The 15,032-nt window shown below is 52.8% G+C and overlaps 1 protein-coding gene across 4 annotated transcripts; it reads left to right on the top strand.

Moving 5' to 3' along the window:
• Window positions 1-6,628: 6,628 nt before the first annotated feature.
• KCNK16 (potassium two pore domain channel subfamily K member 16) lies at window positions 6,629-14,889 on the top strand. 4 transcript variants are annotated; one of them, XM_032140498.1, is made up of 6 exons: window positions 6,629-6,772; window positions 7,154-7,267; window positions 10,452-10,566; window positions 11,633-11,799; window positions 12,638-12,803; window positions 14,458-14,889. In XM_032140498.1, the coding sequence occupies exons 2-6, from the start codon at window positions 7,250-7,252 to the stop codon at window positions 14,583-14,585; spliced, it is 594 nt and encodes a 197-aa protein (XP_031996389.1). In that variant the 5' UTR covers window positions 6,629-6,772; window positions 7,154-7,249; the 3' UTR covers window positions 14,586-14,889. The 4 variants fall into 4 exon arrangements, with proteins under 4 accessions (XP_031996389.1, XP_031996385.1, XP_031996388.1 ...); XM_032140494.1 differs by lacking the exon at window positions 6,629-6,772 and adding an exon at window positions 13,143-13,283 and having other exon boundaries at window positions 6,895-7,267; XM_032140497.1 differs by lacking the exon at window positions 6,629-6,772 and having other exon boundaries at window positions 6,895-7,267.
• Window positions 14,890-15,032: the final 143 nt, after the last annotated feature.

Below are 15,032 nucleotides of genomic sequence, written 5' to 3'. Positions count from 1 at the left end.
GTGTGGCATTTCTTTTATGGCACTACCTAGGATTGGGCCACCAGACCTGCGCTAACATGCTGATTTGAGGGACTCTTAACAGTCCATCATAGGACAAAGAATCGTCATGTGAACCAATTAGACAATAAACAAATGCCAAAGTGCCTCTTCTCTGTCTTTATTCTAAATCTACACAAATCAATCATTATATCTCACATGGGCTCATAAATTTGGTACTAAATTTTTTTCATCAAATTGTTTATACACACAGGGGTCCATCCACAAAAAAATATTTGCTGGGACCCTCACACACCAAGAGCAGCTGGCCCTGTCTCTCCTCTGGTTTCTGGGCTCAGTATCTCTCCCAGGCTCTAGGGATGCTCTGCTCCTCCCTGTCTTGGCTGCACCCCTCATCCACATCCTGGCTCACAGCAGCCCAGGCTTCTTGCTGCTGCAGCTCCAATGACTCTCAAAGCTCTGGGTTTTTCTTATAGTCTGAAGAGGTGAGGGGATGTAGGGAGATTCGTTAACAGGGGATGTCCAGCAGATCTTTTAACAATATCTTTCGTGGCCGGGCATGGTGGCTCACGCCTGTAATCCCAGCGCTTTGGGAGGCTGAGGCGGGATCACAAGGTCAGGAGCTCAAGACCAGCCTGACCAAGATGGTGAAACCCCATCTCTACTTAAAATACAAAAATCAGCCGGGCGTGGTGGTGGGTGCCTATAATCCCAGCTACTTGGGAGGCTGAGGCAGAGAACTGCTTGAACTCGGGAGGCAAAAGTTGCAGTGAGCCGAGATTGCGCCACTGCACTCCAGCCTGGGTGACAGAGCGAGACTCTGTCTCTAAATAAATAAATAAATAAAAACAATATTTTTCTTTTTTCAATTTGAGTGGCCATCAAGAGGTGAGGGTATGGTCTTCCCACTCTTGTCATGCTTCCAAGGGCACTGGCCTAATATGTCGGGACAAGCTGACCACCCCTCCATTAAGGCTCACAGAAGAGCAATTTCCCTGCAGGAATTACAAAACCACAGTGACTCAGACAAAGAAGTGGAGAACTAGAGCCTGTGACAGACAGTGTCAGTGCCCTGCCAGATCCCCCCAGCCCACCTGGAGGTCACGTGCAGCATTCGTGGAAAGTCTCCATCTACGCCAGTAGCATTCTGTCCTAAGCACCTGCATCTTTCTACCCACGGGGACTCTCTGGCCACAGGAGTGCTCTCAGCCCACAGGCAGGGCAGGCTGGCAGTGCAGGAGTTAACCTCCCCAGGAGCAATCTTCAATTAACAAGGGACAAGAGTTGGTAGATAAACACCCCAGCTTCCTTGCCACTCTGTGGAACAACTCTACAGCATGTTCTGCACAGTCTCCCAGAGGTCCCCAGCGGGATGGGGCCCCAGTTGCCCTCAACAGTCACCTGTGCGAAAACACACCCTGAATCGACTGCCTTCCATTCCCCACTCCCCTGTTTGCTTATCCTGGAGTCAGGTCCCAGGGGAACGATGCACACCTGCATTGGGTCTTGGGACCTGCGCTGAGGGAAGTCCAACTTAGATAAGGGCATCCATTTCAGAATTACGGGTAAGGGCTCTTCAAATCATGCTCTCTGGGCTGGTGGAAATGGGAGCCCTCTGCCCCTACTTCAACCAGAGCTCCACTCTTAACTAGGCTTCAGACTGGGGCTCTGGGAAAGATTTCATGTGCGAGAGGAATCCTGCTCCTTAAAAAAAAGAAAGATGCAATTTCTGAGGAAAATTAGTAACAGGTGTGTTTGTTTGTCTGTTTCAAGGCTTTACCTTGAATCACCTTCAGCTTTCCCTGGTCTGTCTGCTGGTCACAGCACGAGCTGGCCCACCTCTGAGATCATACTCACGAGGATACACAAAGACCCCTACAAACCCGCGCCACCACCGCCTCCACATAGGACACTGTAAGGGAGACTCCGGGAGCCCAGGCTCCCACATCCAAAGCTTGCTGCTCCAGCCATGTGGTGCAAACTATCTGGGGGGCACAGTTAGGGAGGTGGCATCTAAAACCAGTGCTGTCTCCACTTGCGCTTTCTACTACAAGGCACGCACCTGGGACAGGTGGGCCTTGCCTTCTCCCCTGTGTTCTGGTTTGGAAAGTGTCCTTTTTCACCCATATGGATATGTCTATTGAGGGGCTCCATAGCGAATACCTATGTTGGCTGGTGGGATGGGCAGCCTGTCCTGTCCTCTCCGGCCTCGTTCAGATGGAAAGAGGCTCGTGCCCAGCTGCTCTGTTTACTCTGCATTCTCTGCCCATTGTACACTGAATCGATTGGGCAGATGGGGAGGGGGTGTTGTTTTTCTTCTTTTTCCCCAATCTCCTTATTAGTTCAGCCTCAGAAAGTCCCTTATCACCTCCGGATGTCAGGCCACACTCTGTCATCAGGACTGGCCTTGTCAGGCTCTCCATTAATTGATTTTGCCCTCCCCCTTGGGAAGCATAAATTGGCTCTGCCCATTAGCAGCAATAATTCCTGAAAGGGATTGTAAATCATGCCTGGTGTCCACCCAGAGCTCACAGCAGAGTAGTGCCCATGTAGGGAGATTTTGGACAGGGAGGTCTCTGCAGCCCTGCAGTTTTTCTCCTAATCTTGACCAAGTGCTGACCTCACAAGACCACAGTGGACTAGGAAGAGTAGCTGAATCAGGTCCCAGCACATGGAGGGCACTCAGTCAGTGTATGTAGAACGAGTTAAGGCAGGAAGCAAGGGAGGCAGGATGGGAACCTTCTCTCTGGTGCAGAGAGCTCTGTGGGCCTCTTGAGCTGAGATCTCCCCCAAAGTCCACCATTATGTTGCCCTTTCTGTGGCTTTTGTGGCCCTAGGGTTTTCAGAAGTCCCCCATTAAACTGAACATGCTTCTGAGGAAGACTCTATCCTAAACCCCAGCCAGGTGAAGTCTTGTTGGGCTTCGGTGGTTTGTGAAAAACTGATGTAAGAGGGAGATGTGAGGGTGCAACCAGAAGAGAGTAGAGAGGCAGCAGTGGAGAGAAAGAGCCAGGAAAGGCAGGAGGAAGCTGTGCTGGCTGACTTTGCCAGAACCTGGTAGAGTCTCAACAGATAGCCCCAGCGCACAGTAGGTTCCCAACAGATCATTCATGAATGAATGGAATGTCTGCCCACAGTGAGCCTGGTACCACTTCCTGCCCAGGACCTGAGGGAGGGAGGGCGCCTTGATGGCTGATTCATCCGTCCCTCTACCCCAGCCCATCTCAGACATCCCTGTGGCCCACTACGTTCACCCCCTTCTCCCATGCAGATAGCCCATTCTCTTTTTCTTCATTTCCGTCCCCCTTAGAACAACCGTCATTACCTGTGGACTGTGTCCAGACTGCTCGAAGATACTCAGTGCTACAGAGTTGCTCAGTCCTGCCCGAAGCCCTGCAGACATCCACGGATGAGCTTTCTAAATGATACACGAGACAGCTCTCCATGTATTGCGTTTCTCCAGGGCAATCAAATAGGGTTTGACTCTCACACTGCCTTTCGGATACAATTCTAACTCTTGCTTAAGCCAGGAGCTGGTGCATCTGTAGTAGAAATGAGTGCCAGCACTCTGTTGCCCCATTGATTCCAGATGCTTCCTTCTCCCTCCAAGACAAGCCCACATCCCACCAAGGTGCCGTCTGGGAAAGCTCCTGGATCATGTGAGGTGGGGCTTGCACAGAACCACTTCAGAGATCCCCAGATGGCCTCAGAGGATTCCAGAAGCAGCAGAATTCCAGAGAAGGTGGGCTCCATCACACCACCCCCAGACAGGGCCGTGCCTAAGCCACAGAGTGGACGAAAGCCTGCAGGTTTGTCACTGCGTCGAGATGTTCTTAATGAACAGCCCAAACAACGTGGGCTCCACCTCCGCTCACTGTGATTTGTTGTTGTTTGGTTTCGTTTGGTTTTTAGCAGAATTCTGTGTTACTACCACTCTCTTGATCACCCACATACCTGAAAAATAATAAATTTCTCCGTCTTGCTTTTATCTTCTACAAGGTCTTTCTCTCTCACTCTCTCTCTTTCTCTCTCTCTCCCTCTCTCTTTTGTTCTCTCCTCCTTATTACAAAAACAATTGTTGCTTGTCCTGGACAGAAAGGCCACCATATCTGCCACGGCGAGTGCCTTCCCAGTGGTGCCTATATGAGTGATGCCCCCATCCCCTGGGCTGGGGCAGGTCAGCTGAGGGGGCCGCTTGACCCAAGGCTGGGCCATCCTCAGCCCACCAGACACCTGTAGAGTAGCCACCATGAAAAGGCACTCTTGGGCACTTAGCCCATCCATAAAGGATTTAAGCCAAGAAATACCAAGATAAAGAAGCAGAGGGCAATGGGCATGGATCTGACCAGATGCCAGGAGGTCGGCCAGGAGTGGAGCCCCAAGGCAGAGAAATGGCAGATGGGAAGCACCTGGGGTGAGTAGAGAGTGGTCAGGCCAGGCTGCTGGTGAAAAGCTAGGAGGCTCCAGAACCCTGGCTGCTTCCCAGTTCCTACAGCACACAGACTAATTACTGGAAATACCTGGAGTGTGTTCCGATCCCTTCCAACTCAAATAAGCCTTGAACAGTTTTTTAAAAAGAACTCAGGCCGGGCTCGATGGCTTACCCCTATAATCCCAGGACTTTGGGAGGCCGAGACAGGTGGATCGCCTGAGCTCAGGAGTTCAAGACCACTCTGGGCAACATGGTAAAACCCTGTCTCTACTAAAATACAAAAACTTAGCCAGGCGTGGTGGTGGGCGCCTGTAGCCCCAGCTACTCGGGAGGCTGAGGCAGAAGAATTGCTTGAACCCGGGAGGTGGAGGTTGCAGTGAGCTGAGATCACGCCACTGCACTCCAGCCTGGGCTACAGAGTGAGACTCCGTCTCAAAAAAACAAACAAACAACAACAAAAACTCATAATAACAATTGGGAAGTAACAGAATACCTAACGGTGGCTGAAACAAACAAGGTTTATGTTTTCAATATAAAAAGAAATCTAGAGAGATGTGTGCAGGAATTGGTCCAGTGTCTTTGCAGTGCCCATGACCTTTCCCTCAGGGACACAAGATGGCTCTCAGCAGGTCCAGACAGAAAGAGGGAGAAATGTGGGGCCAGCTGCAGCTGAACCCTTTGTCAAGAGACAATAATTTTGCCCAAACCTCCTCAGCCTCAGCCAACTCTGCCCAATCATGGCTGGACCTGGGCACGTGGCCAGCCCCAGCTGCAAGGGAGCTTGGGAAAGTGGGTGTGGGGGGTCTCCTCCCCAGGCTTTAATGTGTTTTTCTTCCAGTGGTCTAACCTGCACCTGGGGCTCTCCTTCAGCAGTCTCTCCACAAGCTCCTGGAGCCATTTTGCCTGCACGTGCGCAAAGCCAGAAATGCATGAGTGACGGACTAATGTGGGAATATGAAGGCCCAGCTCCCCTGCTGGGACTCACTGGGGTGCACTTCACCTGCCAGAGCTCCCAGGAACCAGGCTGAGGCTGGGACTGTGGTGCCTTGTTTGGCTTTCTCCTCAGTCTGGCCCTCTTGCCCACCATCTTATGGGTCTTCAGTGACTTCACTGCTCTCAGGGGCTGAGACAGAGGGAAGCAGGATTAGCACGATGACTTAGACCAATTATGCTCAATTACCTGGGGTTGACACTTACAAAGCCGGGGTTCTGCTAGCTGGGAAGGAGGGAAAGGATACTCAGCAGGCAACTCACAGTGTCTGTAGCCACAGATCATTAAAGGAAACAGCAGAAAACACAGCAGAGAAATCAGAATCCTCGCCCTGGGCTAGTCTGAATATAAAATGGTTCAGCCACTTTGGAAAATAGCCTGGCAGTTCCTCAAAAAGTTCAACACAGAGTGGCCAGATAGTCCAGAAATTCTACTCCTAGTATGTACCTGTGAGTAATGCAAACATATGTCCACAAAAAAAACTCCTACACAGAGGATCATAGCTGCTTTGTTCTTAATAAAAGAAAACAGAGACAACCCAAATGCCCATCAACTAGAAATCAAATGGATAAACAAATGTGTTATAGCCACACAATGAAATATTACTCAGCCAGAAAGAAGGAAGAAGTACTGTCACATGTTGCAACAAAGCTGAATCTTGAAGACTCTGTGAATATACTAAAAACCACTGAATTGCACACTTTAAATGTGTGGTTGATACAGCATGTGAATTATATCTGTATAAGGCTGTTATACATATACAAAAACAAGCATGTGCACACACACACACACACACAGGCAAAGAGAAAGGAAAGCACCCTCAATTCCATCCACTCAGAGAGAGCCACTGTTACCATCCCAGGATCAGGATATACTTTTAGTTTCTTTTTAATTCACACATATATTTTACCGATATATCCTCTGAAGTTAACCCACTAGAGGGCTTCATGCAAGATAAATTAGCAAAAGTAATAAAGCCAATGCATCCAACTTATCAGCAGAATCAACCCTGATACTCTTATCATCAGGCTGACGAGACAATCACCTGTCTATTTACTTTGCCCCGATTTGTCATGCAGTTTACTCATCCTGAGGTTCCCCCAATAGGCAGTTCAATTCTCTTGCCCCATTTTGTAGCCAACGCAACTGAGTAGAAGGTTTATTCACACCCATTCTGATCTCTTCCCAGCTCCTAAGCTGGGGTCTTACAGCCTTCCAGGGTGAAGACGCTGGGGGCTGCCGAGAGAGCCCACTGGGGCCTGGCCAGAGTGAGCACACCTATCCGATTAGCCCAGAAACATCCATCCAACTTGGAGGCAGAGGGAGAGGCATGACGCTCTCAGGAGAACCTGGTAGGTCTCTTTGAAGGGTCCATGACACTGACTTGCTGCTGTCCATGGAAACAAAGGGCAGGTGGGGGTGGCCGGCCTGTTTGCACTCCCAGCATAGCACTTAGTGCAGCCAAGCTGAGCCACACTGTTCAAACAGTCTCCCCAGCCTCCAGACACCTGTGCCGAGGAGGAGGGCAGGGCAGGCAGCAGCCTGGGCACAGGCCCCTAGGTGCTTATTCCTCATCTGTTTCCCACCTCTCCCCGTAGCCAGCCCCACGACCCTGGCGGGGTCCTGGCCACAGCATGCCCAGTGCTGGGCTCTGCAGCTGCTGGGGTGGCCGGGTGCTGCCTCTGCTGCTGGCCTATGTCTGCTACCTGCTGCTCGGTGCCACTATCTTCCAGCTGCTAGAGAGGCAGGCGGAGGCTCAGTCCAGGGACCAGTTTCAGTTGGAGAAGCTGCGCTTCCTGGAGAACTACACCTGCCTGGACCAGTGGGCCATGGAGCAGTTTGTGCAGGTGAAGGGGAGCGATGTGGGATTGGGATGGAGAGACTTGGGAAGGCTGGTGGAATGGGGGTTCCTGTGGCAGATCCACAGTCCTCACCCAGGGGCTGATGCTCCATTTGGAAGAAGACTGTGGTGGGAAGAGAGAGCCTGGTGAGACCTAGTCCTGGATTCTGGCCCCAGGTCTACAACTGGATTGATGTGTGACCTTGAACAGGTCACTTAACCTCTCTGGACCCAAATAGCCTCATCTATAAGGCAACGAGAATAACCACATCTGTACTGCAGACATTTGACAGCAGATTAAAAGCACTCTCTAAGCTGTCACTTGCTGGATGAATGGGAACTATATGTCAGTGTTATCAGTGCTGTCCAAATTTCCTCCTCACACACTTTCATACTTCCCCTTCCCCAACTCCAGGGCTGCGGCTCCTTCTGCCCTCTCCCCAGCTCATATCCCTGGGCAGAAGGCTGCAGATGGGAGACACAGATAAATGCCAGGAGCAGCCACCACCAAGCTGTCCTTTCCTGGCCTGTTTGCACCTGGAGTTGGGTATGGTGGGCAACGGCCAAGGTGACTGAGCTTGCCAGCACTGCACCCAAATGGGGCTCTCTGTTGGTAACAGAGTGGGTCACCCCCTGCCTGGGTCCTTTCTGTTTTCCTCTTTCCCAGAAACAAGGCAAAACCAGGTGTTGTGGAGGGAGGTGAATGCATCTGAAACAGGCACTGGAGCGAGTGACAACAGCCCCTGCAAAGGAACAGCCCAAGTGCCGAATCACCTTGATAACTGGCATTTACTGAGCATTTACAACGTGCCTAAAACAGTGGGAAGCAGGGTGGTCAGCTTAATCCAATCATGATCCACTCATCACCTGACACTGAGCGTGTTACAGGTGCTTTCTCATAATTACCTATTACAATCCCTATCTCCAGTTTGTAGATGGGAACTGAGGTAGAATATGTTGGCCAAGGCTGCATAGCTACTGGTAGAGACAGCATTCACTTCCAGGCCTCTGGCTCTGGAGCCTTGGGTCTTCACCACACAAATTAGCATAAGTGCTGGGGGCAGGATGCAGCCTGAAGCAGCAGTTCTCAAAGTATAGCCCCAGGACCAGAATCAGCATCACCTGGGAGGCTGTTAGAAATGGAGATGTCAGGCCCCACTCCCACCTGCTGACTCAGGAACTCTAGGGATGGGTCGTGCGGGCTGTGTGTCAACAAGCCCTCCAGGTGATGTTGAGGACCCTGAAGACTGAGAACAGCTGGCCTAGAAGATGATGCGTGGGCTGGGTGGTCACAGGCAATGTTCTGTAGCTGTGAGAGACCAGGAAATGAGGCCTCCAGCTTCAGGTTTTACTCTCTTCTCCCTGATGGATAAGGTTAGTCAAAGCTGGGGTACCATAGTACCACATCAGGGTTGAGAACAGTCCAGGGGCCTCCAAAAACCCTGGGAGTAAGGCAGAGGCCCTGGAGAAGCTGAAACCTCCTCCTCCCTCAGCTCTTTATTGGAGGTGAGAGCCAAGCTGGAGGGCGTGGGAAGGGTTGGTAGCTGCAACCTAACTCGCTCCGTTAACCAAGACGAAGGGAGGTCATCCGCTTGACTGCAGCCCCGAAGGGGTTGCCACTGATTAGCCCCGGGGGCCTCCCCAGGGAAGACAGGACATCCCTCTCCCTGAGAGTCCTCAGCCTCAGGAGAGACCCTTCCTTGCCAGGGGCAGTTGAGTTGGGCGGCAGGAGAACACTGGGGTGAGATTCTGGAAGAAGACACATTCCTGGTGAACTCTCGCACACACAGGGCGAGTTAAGTAACTAGGATTAAAAGCAGTATTAAACATTGCCTCCGTGAGGAAACACTGCTTGCCCAGGTTCACAGAACTGGGAAGTCAGAACCCACAGCCACCTGTATCCGTCCACCCTCAGCACCCTCAGCAGGATGAGGGCCGCAGGCTGGCAGCAGGGGATGGCCCAGGACTAGAGTACTGCCCCCAAGAGTGAGGGTCTCCAGAGAGCGAGCATGTTCGGGAATGTTGGGCCCTGGCCACTTTGTGGGTGTGGGAAAGAGAGAGAGGCCAAAGTCCACATCTTAAGGGGCCAGTTCCCGTCAAAGTGAGGAGAAGCAGACAGCCTGTGACCGCAGATGCCCTGACTGGCTTGGCCCACCAGGGCCACCCCAGCCCTGATCTAAGCACACCCACCCAGCCAGTGGGAACCAGTTCCCATAGGAATTGGAAGCCAGAACTGTTGTGTCCTGGCTTCCTCTCGCCTTTGGGGCTCTTTAACAGGTGGCAAGGCTGTGCTGCTGCTCTGGGGCAATCCACAACTAAAGGGGAGAGGGTTGGGGGCAGGGGAGGAGAGAGCGCTGCCCATTCTCCAAGGGGGCTGGACCCAGGGACTGGAGGTTGTCAGTGGTGGGGCGGTGGGGGGAGGTGTTGTAGGCTTGAGCCAGCAAAGGTTTGGGTCTTGTAAAAACACATGCAACACACATACAAACATGCACACACGTGCAACATACAGTTGCTATGCACAACACATGCATACAACACATCACATATAACCACACACACACACACACACACACACTCACTCACTCACACCCGCCACCTTTGTCTTGGCCTCTGTTAGAATTTCTCCCATAGGCAAGGGCTGGGGCTCACTAGAGAGCAGCAAAGAGCAAGGGTGCCCACTCACCTGGATGCTTAGGGGACACAGGGTTCTCTGTCCCACCATTAGCTTCATGGCAGGCAGCCCATGGCCTCCCTGTGGTCCCTAAACCCTGTGTTCCCCAGCAATCCCTTCCAGACATACCCGACCTGAAATCCTCCCATTGTTCTAACAGCCGATGTGCAGGCCATCCTTTTGGCCACCAGCAGCATCTCCCATGGGACCCCTCCCTGAGCATCCTCCACCTCACCCCTCAGGCCCATCTCTAGCCCCAGCCCATGCTTGCAGCCCACACCTCAGTCAGCCCTGGCCAGTGGAACAGACAGCGGAACAGACACTGGAGTTGGAGTCCAGTCACCTTGCACAGGTCACTTAGCCACTCTGAGCCTTCATTTCCTTTTTCCATGAAATGGGAACAATATCATCTAAGAGTATCATTAGATGACACAAAAGCATGCTGCCAAGAGCAGGGCAACAACTGGTGCCCAGTAACCATCAGCTCCTTCTTCCTCCCCTGCCATGCCACTCCCTACAGGTCATCATGGAAGCCTGGGTGAAAGGTGTGAACCCCAAAGGCAACTCCACCAACCCCAGCAACTGGGACTTTGGCAGCAGTTTCTTCTTTGCAGGCACAGTCATCACCACCATAGGTAAAGGGCTGGGGTAGAGAAGAGCTTCCCCAAGGCCCCTATCTTAGTTTGGGCTCCCCAAAAGCAGATGCTGGGCAAGGATGTGGTTTGTCTAGGAGATGATTCAGGAAGCCCAGGGAGGGAGTGGGTAAGTGAAACAGTAGGGAGAAGAAGGCAATATAATTTGCATTAATGAGCAGATTACTGTCTTGGGTGACTGAGCTCACTTCTGCTTGGGACCCTCTGAGAGGCTAGATAGAGCCTATCCTCAGAACGGTCCAACGAGGGACAAGAATGTGAGGGGCCATTTAGCTACCAACTCCTGCCCTCAAAGGTTGAGAGCTGGTCCTGAGTATGTTAGTTCCCCAGCGTTTTGAAACCTCCCATAGACCAAGCACACTCCTTTGGCCAGAAGAATCTCTCAGGTAGAGAGAGATGTGCAGAAACTGGGAGCAGGGGGTGATTTGTATACAGGAACTGCCCACCAAAGCTTCAGGTGGTATCTCATGTGTTCTGAGGGAACAGGACACTGACAGCAGCTGCTACACCCCCTTGGCCAGAAAACTCACTCCATCCCACCCCAAGGAAACCGTCAGATCCAGGTCTACCCATCCATTCAGTTAAGTCCAATTCCACATACTTTCCTTGAACTCAGGCGACACTCCAGGCAGAGTGATGGAGTTGGGGGTGGGAGATACAAACTTGGATCAGACCCAGGCTCAGCCCATAAGGAACTTCCAGTCCAACAAAGAGGAACACGATAAATACACAAAAAACAATAATAGAAAACAAAGTTGATAATTACATAGCAATGACATAAAACACTATGGGGAACCACACCTAGTAGGGAGAAGGAGAGTGGCAGTCAGGAGGGCTTCATGGAGGCAGAGTCATTTGAGATGGGCCTTCAAAGATGAGCAGGAGTCTTATAAGTAAAAATCATTCTAGCAGAGTTCATGGGAACAGAGGAGCTTCCCCTCCTCACCCCCAGAGGTGGAGACAGACAAACCTCAGCTGGAGTCTGGGGAAGAGGAGCAGAGGGCGTTCTAGATTCTCCATATTTGCACACGCCCCCCTTCCCTTGCAGGATATGGGAACCTGGCACCCAGCACAGAGGCAGGTCAGGTCTTCTGTGTCTTCTATGCCCTGTTGGGCATCCCGCTTAATGTGATCTTCCTCAACCACCTGGGCACGGGGCTGCGTGCCCACCTGGCCACCATTGAGAGATGGGAGGACCAGCCCAGGCGCTCCCAGGTATGCCCCCTAACTCCCTTATAGGCCTGCTATGACAGATCTGTTGCAAGTGGAGTCCTCCAGAAGCCAATGCTGAGATGGAGTTTGGCATGCATGGTCTTAGGGGTAGATGCCTGTGAAAGAGGAAGGGTGAAGGCAGGGTTGGGCAGAGTGGGGAGTTGGATTTCTATGCATGCTCTACAAAGGCTTGGCCTCAAGGAGCTCTACAGCATGTGCGAGCTGTCAGAGTTGTCCCACAGTGGGCGGAACCAGCCAGGCTTTCACACCTGCCTCAATCAGGCACTGGGTGTGGCCTTCCCAGAAAGGGTATGCCCCTGGGCCAGGAGGTTCTCTACAGCTGAACACCCTGAAGGAGCTGGCAGCTGGCCCACCATCCTCCTTTAAGTGGGGGATCTCTGTAGCACATCTTCAAGGTCATCACAGAACTCCAACAGCCTTTTGTGCAGTAGCAAACAAGCTCTGCGGGTTCCCCAGCATGCCCCCAGTGCCCACCATTGGCCAGCCGCTTGGGAGGCCAGAGGCACACAGACAGTTCAATGATACTTTTCTGTTCCAGATCTGAGTCCCCAGGGAGCCTGTTCAAGTGTGATCCCCAAACCCAAAGGGGTCTCCAAATCACTCCTTGACCCACTAATGCAATCCCTCTGCCCAAATCTTTCCCTGGGTGGGACAAGGTCATGCACACGTAGATACAACCTCCACCTCAAGGGTCTGCAGGGCAGGGAAGGGGCCTAGCTGTGGCCTAGTCCCATTTCCATGTTTACCCCAGACTCCCCCCAACCTCATACAATCCTGGAGACTTTCAAGTGGACTCAGGGGCCAACTCCCTCCCTCCCAGGTACTGCAAGTCCTGGGCCTGGCTCTGTTCCTGACCCTGGGGACGCTGGTCATTCTCATCTTCCCACCCATGGTCTTCAGCCATGTGGAGGGCTGGAGCTTCAGCGAGGGCTTCTACTTTGCTTTCATCACTCTCAGCACCATTGGCTTCGGGGACTATGTTGTTGGTGAGAACAAAACAGTCACATCATCTCAGGGTAGGGGTGCCCACTGGGATTTGGGGGATAGAGAGATGTCAGCTGAGGACAACTATTGAGAATAAGATAGCCCTTGGTCATCCAAGGGAGCCAAACCAATGATTTCTGGGACTACTGTGGATTCTAAGCAACATTCTCAGAAGTTTCTGGTCTAGGACCCATCACTACCCCACAGAGACCTACCTCCACTGCTGTTCCTTGTTATGAGGAAGAGGGAGAGAGCATCCTGGCTGGTGAGGGTCCCTATGGAAACTGGAGGTGGCTATGCCCTGAGACCCCTGGCATTGATGCCATTCCCTTCCCTGGCAGGCACAGACCCCAGCAAGCATTATATCTCAGTGTACCGGAGCCTGGCAGCCATCTGGATCCTGCTGGGCGTGGCATGGCTGGCGCTGATCCTCCCACTGGGCCCCCTGCTTCTGCACAGATGCTGCCAGCTCTGGCTGTTCAGTAGGGGCCTCAGCGTCAAGGATGAGGCAGCCTCTGACCCCAATGGGCTCCCCAGACCTCAGAAGATCCCCATCTCTGCATGAGGCCCCCAGGGGGCCCCAGAAACCCCTTTCATCCTCCCCAGTGCCACCCTATCTGCTCTCTGGATTTCCAGCCCTGCCTTCTCCTCTCCCAACCCCCTCACTTCTCAGCCAGGGCTGGTCTCAGGAGCTCTCCCAAGAGAGAAGGGAGACAGGTATATCCAAGAAAGTAACAGAGGAGACGTGAGATAGGATTAAAGACACGTGTGGGTGGAGAGGTGCACCCTTGTCCCAGAGCCCCTGACACAGCCTTCCTCCCAAAGGTAGTGGCCAGATCTCCACTGCCCTCCCCATGCCCCATTCCAGGAGACCTTACATAAACTAAGGATGACTTTACTTTTGCCTCATTTGATACGTGCACAGTGCATTTGCCAAGCCCCTACTATGTGCCAGGGGCTGTGCCAGGGCTGTGCCGGGGTCTGGGGATACAGCAGTGGAAGTGCCTGCCCTTGATGTGCCTTTAGTTGCTAGGCAAGCAAAGAGGCAGCCCCAACACAGTGCCCAAAATGCTTAGATGGGAATAGCCCCAGGGTTGATGAGGGCCCATGGGAGTGGCTGGCAGGGAGCGTCAAAGAGAGGGGAGACCTGGGCAGAGGCTTTGGAACAATCTTAGTGAAAAGAGGATCTCTGCCCTCAGGAAGCTCTCAGCCGAGGGGTAGGCGAGCTGCCTCTCAAAGCTCGCCAGCTCCCCTTGCCTAGAAGTCCAGGGCTGTCTGCGAACAAGGCTTAGGACCTCTTGGGTGTCCTACCCACTTTCCTGAACATGGTGGCCTCCCCTGACCCTCACAGGCCACCCCCTTAACTTCATCACTCTTTCTGGGCTCCTGCCTTCTCAAGAGCCTTTCCAAACACCCCATGGGAAGCCAGAGAGCCAGCAGATCCCAGGATCCTTCCAGAAAGTGAGCTCCATGAACGTCTGGCCTCTCTCAGGAATGCATTCTCCAGGTCTGGCCTTTCCCCTGCCAGATTGCAACATGCCTGACCAGAAGGAGAGATTTAGACCACTCCATCCCGGGGCCTGGAAATGTTGGCCTTTGCCTCTCCCATCGTCCAACAGCAAGTGGGCTCCTATGTGGCTGGGTTCCTCTGCACAGGTCTGAGGCAAGGCTGTGGAGCCAAGGAGGCTCCAGGCAGGAGACCCAGGGGAGGCTCTACAGCAGCAAGAGGAGTCCAAGTCACACCCCAGGACTTCCCCATATCCAAGAAAGGACTGGGAAGCTGAGGACCCACGGACTCTTCACACAGCCTGGACGCTTCCTCCACTCCAGGTGGAGGGATTTCGGGGGCCTTCTCAGAAGCAAGGAGTGGACAAGCCTCTTGGTTAAGGCTCCTCTTACCTCCCAAGCTCATGGACAAGTGGCAATCAGCTGGGGTCCCTCCTTTGGGGTACAAAGGAAAGGACAGAGGTGTGGGAGACCCAAAGTGGTCTTGAGATTGACAGACAGCAAGTCCTTGGAGATAGCCCCCCAGTCCAAGAACTTAGGCAGTGGCCCCAAGACAATAAAGCTGGTCTCTACTATCTCCTACCTCTAGGTGCGGTTTCCAGGAGTCCCTCCCATCGTTCATTTCAGGAAATGTGAGGGGACTCTGGGCCCCTTCCCTCAGCGCCTGCGGTCACCCAGCAGCTTTCCCTTTCTCCCTGGCCTAGGCCTAGCAGGTGGGCACCTCG

The sequence above is a fragment of the Hylobates moloch genome, unplaced genomic scaffold, assembly GCF_009828535.3.
Source record: "Hylobates moloch isolate HMO894 unplaced genomic scaffold, HMol_V3 SCAFFOLD_20, whole genome shotgun sequence".
NCBI classification, from domain to species: domain Eukaryota; kingdom Metazoa; phylum Chordata; class Mammalia; order Primates; family Hylobatidae; genus Hylobates; species Hylobates moloch.
This window is presented reverse-complemented; position numbering and strand designations above follow the sequence as displayed.

Bases quoted from the DNA above. Each gene is read 5' to 3' on its own strand.
- KCNK16 (XM_032140493.1), top strand. From the start codon at position 7,055: ATGCCCAGTGCTGGGCTCTGCAGCTGCTGGGGTGGCCGGGTGCTGCCT. The intron at 11,800-12,637 runs GTATGCCCCCTA...CCTCCCTCCCAG, and splicing joins ACCAGCCCAGGCGCTCCCAG to GTACTGCAAGTCCTGGGCCT. The intron at 12,804-14,152 runs GTGAGAACAAAA...TGACCCTCACAG, and splicing joins CTTCGGGGACTATGTTGTTG to GCCACCCCCTTAACTTCATC.